The 5,483-nt window shown below is 45.6% G+C and overlaps 1 protein-coding gene across 1 annotated transcript; it reads right to left on the bottom strand.

The window, feature by feature from the left end:
* Positions 1-3,919: 3,919 nt before the first annotated feature.
* LOC144704304 (Eukaryotic aspartyl protease family protein) lies at positions 3,920-5,283 on the bottom strand. The gene has a single exon (XM_078576681.1). It carries the CDS (start codon positions 5,257-5,259, stop codon positions 4,039-4,041), a length of 1,221 nt encoding a protein of 406 aa, XP_078432807.1. The 5' UTR covers positions 5,260-5,283; the 3' UTR covers positions 3,920-4,038.
* Positions 5,284-5,483: the final 200 nt, after the last annotated feature.

The raw sequence follows: 5,483 nt of genomic DNA, 5'->3' as shown, positions 1-5,483 counted from the left end.
TTTTTATTTCGCCCCACCACGTGTCGCCATTCAATTTGTCGAACGGCGACAAATCAGGTCATTTTATGATGATTGGTGCAAGCCAATCATTAATGAGGCAATCAGCGCTTCGCGATTCGCGAAGCGATGATTGCTGTCATTATTATAAGATTTTCTTACTTTAGTTAGCCCACGGCTGACGTGGCGCGATTGAGCCCACGAGATTAAAACAAAATAATAATAAAAACTAAAGAAGAAGAAATGAGAGAGAGAGAGAATGATGTGGCACACACGCTGACGCGCCGCCATGTCAGCCTCGAAAAGTAACTTTTTAAATGCTTTTTTTTTCTCTTTCTTTTCTCTTTCTTTGTCCTTTTCTTCCTCCTAGGAACACGTGCTTGGAAAAAGACAAACGCGCACGGAAAACTAATAAGTGGAGAAGATGAGGCGTTTTGACTTCTTACTACGCGCGGAAAATGAGGATGATGATGAGGAGAGAGAAAATATCAATGGCTAGGATTGCTCCAACTTCAAACGGCCACAACTTTTGATCTACAACTTCGATTTAGCTGAAATTTTCAGCGTTGCTTCGTCTCCTCCTCTTTCTATCCATAAGATCTGATCTATAAATAGACGCCTGGATCATTGTGAAATTCATCTTGAACTTGCTTCCTACTTTTGTGGGCTGGTTGAAAGATAGTGAGTTTTGAGATCCATCAAGAGTGTTCTTGGTGTCCTGAGTGGGTGGGAAGAAGCATTGGAGAAGAGGGGGTTCTTACCAGCACTCGCAAATTGCCGTGATCCTGGCAGAACGTAAGGATCTAAGGTAAGTATCTTCGCTTTATGTTGTCTCTTTCCTGTCACTATAGTTAACATAATTAGGGTTTATCATCAAACTTGCACTCTCATTTTACACTCGTTTCTCGTCTCTCCATCCTCGCCATCATACCACTCCATATCCAACCACTAACCTCATTCATACCGTCGTTCATCGTCATATCCATCACAATCACTCACTCTTCTCTTTAAGTTAATTTAACTTATAAATTACGTATTTTTTATCAATATCACTAGCTAACATCCTTGAATCTTGTTTCCGTCAATCTTCTCATCAATCATCACTAGTATAAAAAAGTAATTCCTTAATCATTGTTCCCTGTGGAGACGATCCATATTCATCACTAACTAAGTATTTTCAAATACAGTTAAATATATTTTTATTGAATAATCTCAATTTCCAACCACGAATTTTAACCCTAAAATTGAGATTATTAAACATAAGGATCTACGGTAACCATAATCACCTTACACTAGTTCTTTTTAACATCATTGTTAGCGTAGCTATCGTTCCTCATTTTCTTCTGCCATAACATTATGTTTTATACTTTTTTATCACATCTGACCCTTCTCACATCACCCTCTCTTTGACTTTTCCCCGATCAGCCGCCTTACATGACTCATTCTTTTCATCACATTTCTCTTGTCTATTTACTTTCTTTGCCATTATCATCACTCCATTCTCTCTCTCATTAGTTCTTAGAATATCCTTCTTATCACTATCTACTATATTATAATCATATTAAGTTTATCAGTTATTCATATATATGTTGACTTTTTTATTAGAGGGTTAGAGCCTAGTGTAGTTGAAGAGTTCAAGACTCAGATAAAATGTAAGTTTGAGATGAATGAGTTTACTATTCTTACCTCATATCCTAGGATTGAAGACACACAAGTGTTTGGAAAAATAAAGAAGAGTCAAAGGAGTTATGCCTTGAAGATATTGTAGCATGGGATGACTACAAGTTTGGAAAGGAAAAGTCATATGCTTAAAATTGATTTATTTCAACCCAAACTCTACTGATGATCACATAGAAGTATTCATACTTTGAATGCATGTTTAGAAAGGAAGAGTCTACCGTACAGTCTTGTCATGTGTTCTCAACATTGTTCCCACTGGTGAGAGCTGCACGGGTGGCTTGGAATGTAGCCTGATATTTCTAAAATTTATAGAGCCTCTTGATGTCTAGAGTACCTATGGAAGTGTTGCGTTCTAAAGGCCTCAATATGGATAAAATGATAAGTAAAAAAGCTTTTACGACACCAAATTATGTCCTCATTTGTTTACAGTGGAAGCTGTTATATTATAAACCAATTTTTAGGTCACATAAAACAATTGAACCTCAGTAATTTTGTTACCATTTTATGGTACTGCTTGTTTATGTGATTGGCCAGTATAATATGATGATGTCTTTATTCATTTTGATAAGTGGAACCGAAGTATTGATACAATGTCAAATTTTCATTTTATTCAAGAATCTGAGGTGAATATTTGTGTGAGATGGAGAAGAATTGAAAAAAGGTTCAAGCAAAAACTAGATTTCTGTATGTCCCACAGACATTAATGTTGGACGTCGATGTTGACATATATAGACTTGATAGTTTAATGATGATATTTTCAAAGTCAACACCAGAGTCAACATCATCATTGGTTATGAGTACAATACATAGGTTTCCAAAATCGTTGATGATAGATAAGCAAATAGATAGATTGATACATAGGTTTACAAAATCATTGATGATAGGTAGACAGATAGAGAGATAGAGCAGGAGAGAGATAGATAGAAAGATAGAGGGATACATTGATGGATGGATAGATATATAGATATGTAGATAGATAGACAGATAAATAGATAAGTAGAGATGGAGGGAGGAAGAGAGGGAGAGAGATAGATAGAGAAGGAGGGAGGTAGAGAGGGAGGGAGGGAGGTAGAGAGGGGGAGAGAGATAGAGATAGATATAGAGACAGAGAGGGAGGAAGGGAGGTAGAGACGGAGGGAAAGAGGTAGAGGGAGAGAGAGAGAGGTAGAGAGAGATAGAGAGGGAGGGAGGGAGGTAGAGAGAGGGAGAGAGATAGAGATAGAGAGGGAGGGAGGTGACAAGGATTGAAGTAGAAGAGAGAGAGAAGTGAAACTTGAAGAATCAAAGTCTTGATAAAAGAAGAAGGGAGAATAAGAAGAGCAGAGAGGGACAAGAAGAAAATCCCATATACAACGAAGTAGCCATAAGGCTCTCTTTATAGAGTTGAGAGGGAGTTTTTTCCGTCTTAATGACGTTAAGGCGGATGTCTTCATGATGACATGTTTTAATACTGAGTCATCAGGATCTTCTGACAGCACGTCACCACCTGATACCATAGCTGCATTCATGATGTATCATTATAGCCGTTGGCGAATGTTCGATTTTCTAGCACTTGTACGGAAGGCGGCGATCTATCATTCTGAGGCAGATATGCTTGGCTGTGGTTCTCTGAGGACGGATCTTCCACCTGGGAAACACGCATTTTCAGAAGCATGGAGTTGGCAGTGACGGCTGGAGGAACCCAAGGAGGATTGGCAGATTGCTCTAGATGATCAGTTGCTTTAACAGGAGGGAGGTAGAGAGGGAGAGAGAGAGAAGTAGAGAGAGATAGAGAGGGAGGGAGAGAGGTAGAGAAGGAGAGAGAGAGATAGAGAGGACGGGAGAGAGAGAGATAGAGAGGGATGGAGGGAGGGAGAGAGAGAGAGAGAGAGAGAGAGAGAGAGGGAGGGAGGGAGGGAGAGAGAGAGAGAGAGAGAGAGAGAGGGACGGAGGGAGGGAGAGAGAGAGAGAGAGATAGAGATAGAGAGGGACGGAGGGAGGGAGAGAGAGAGAGATAGAGATAGAGAGGGAGGGAGAGAGGGAGAGAGAGGGAGGGAGAGGGAGACAGAGGAAGGGAGAGAGAGAGAGAGAGAGGGAGAGAGAGAAAGCCAGAGGAGAGAGCGAGAGAGAGAGGGAGGAGAGAGGGAGAGAGCGAGAGAGAGAGAGAGAGAGAGAGAGAGAGAGAGAGAGAGAGAGAGAGAGAGAGAGAGAAAGAGATTCGGTTTTGAAACCCAACATTGGTACGTGCCCTTCACTCCATAAGTGCTCAACAGAACCCCGACGAGTTGGAGGCATCAAATCTAAGAAAAGAAAAACACAGATAGATAGAGACAGAGCAAGAGATAGATAGAGAGAGGAAACTAGAGAGAGAGACATTAGCGTCTAGTTACAGAGCTCCCGGGCGAACCCAACGCGATTGGCGACGGTATCGATGAGCACCCTCACGTTCTGTTGCTGCAGGTTGGCGATGACGTTGAGCACGGAGTTCACATTATCCGGCGACGCGGCCATGGCAAGGCAAGCAATCGGCGTAGCCGAGCTATGGATCAGCGTGTTCTCCGCCGGCAACACCAAATCCATCCCCTCAAAGTGAAACACCACCGTGGGACTCTCCTTCTCCGTCGGCGTCGCAAAGCACGTATCATACCCGCCCAACGTCGACCACTCCACCGCCCCAACCTGTCTCCTGAACTCGTCCCGCACCGCCTCGTACAGCGGCCGAACCAGCCTCGTTATCACCGTCCCCGAATCGACAATCGTCCCCGCGCCGCTCGCGGGGTCGAACGCGAGCCACTCCGGCGCCGCCTTCACCGCCGTCTTCCCAACGCTAATCCCGGTTAAGTTCACGTAGTAAAGAGAAGGCCTGCGCGGGTTCTTCAGCAACGGGGTAGTCCGTATCGACTTGGGCTGCCCCGTCTTCCCCAATCTCAAGCTCCCGGAGAAGTAGTAGGATTTGAAGCTGGGGAGACAGTAGGAGAAGACGCCGCTGTACTGAGCCTGGGTCTGCGCCGGCAGCCCGTTAAACCCGCGGCCGAGCCCGAGAAGACCCTGCTTCGGCATCGCGGAGTTAACTCCGGAGACGGAGTTCACGCAGGCGAAGGTGAACCCGGGGATACTATCGTTGGCGAGGGATAGCGTGTCTTTGGAGATGGTCGCGAGGAAGGAGGCCGAGCCGTAGGTCTGATTGATTGGCGCGCAGGCGGCGGCGATGGCGGTGCAGTCGGCGGAGGCGAAGGAAGAGGAGGCGGAGGGAGTGAAAGGGGTGGCCGCGGGGCAGCCGGCGCAGCCTGCGCAGGGCACCCACGAGAGGTCGCTGCTCGTGTCGAGAGCGAGGAGGAGTTGCTGGCCTGGAGAGCCTAACTTAGCGCGGAGAACGTAGTTCGCCGTCTGGGTTATCTGCTGGCCGGAGGCGACGGGGATAACCGCAAGAGAGGAGAGATAGGAGAGGCGGGCTTCGTCGTTGGCCGCCATCGCTGTGATTGTGTCGAAGGGGGAGCGGTTGCTGTGGAGGTGGAGGATGGAGATGTCTTTGGAGGAGGCGGAAGCGGAAGAGAAGAGGGGGAGAAGGGAGAGGAAGAGGAAGAGAGGGGTGAGAGTCGCCATGGCTGGTGAGCTTGGGGTGTTCTGCTGCTGTTGAAGCTCGGGAGGGGGGTATTTATAGACTCTGGTAGTTTTTTATTTTCCTTTTCTTTTCGCTTATCGTGTGATTCCGCCTTAGCAGTCGCTTGTATTTACTGAGTAACCTTGTCTGTGCGTTGCATGTCTTGTAGCCCTACTGAGTATTACACGTGAATGAGAAACAGTGGAGAGAGGGACAGAGCGAGAGT

Source organism: Wolffia australiana, chromosome 6 (genome assembly GCF_029677425.1).
Source record: "Wolffia australiana isolate 7733 chromosome 6, ASM2967742v1".
Classification (NCBI taxonomy): domain Eukaryota; kingdom Viridiplantae; phylum Streptophyta; class Magnoliopsida; order Alismatales; family Araceae; genus Wolffia; species Wolffia australiana.
The sequence above is the reverse complement of the archived record's forward strand: the minus strand, read 5'-3'. Positions and strand labels throughout refer to the sequence as shown.

Excerpts from the sequence above, each read along its gene's own strand:
- LOC144704304 (XM_078576681.1), bottom strand. The coding sequence starts at position 5,259 with ATGGCGACTCTCACCCCTCTCTTCCTCTTCCTCTCCCTTCTCCCCCTC.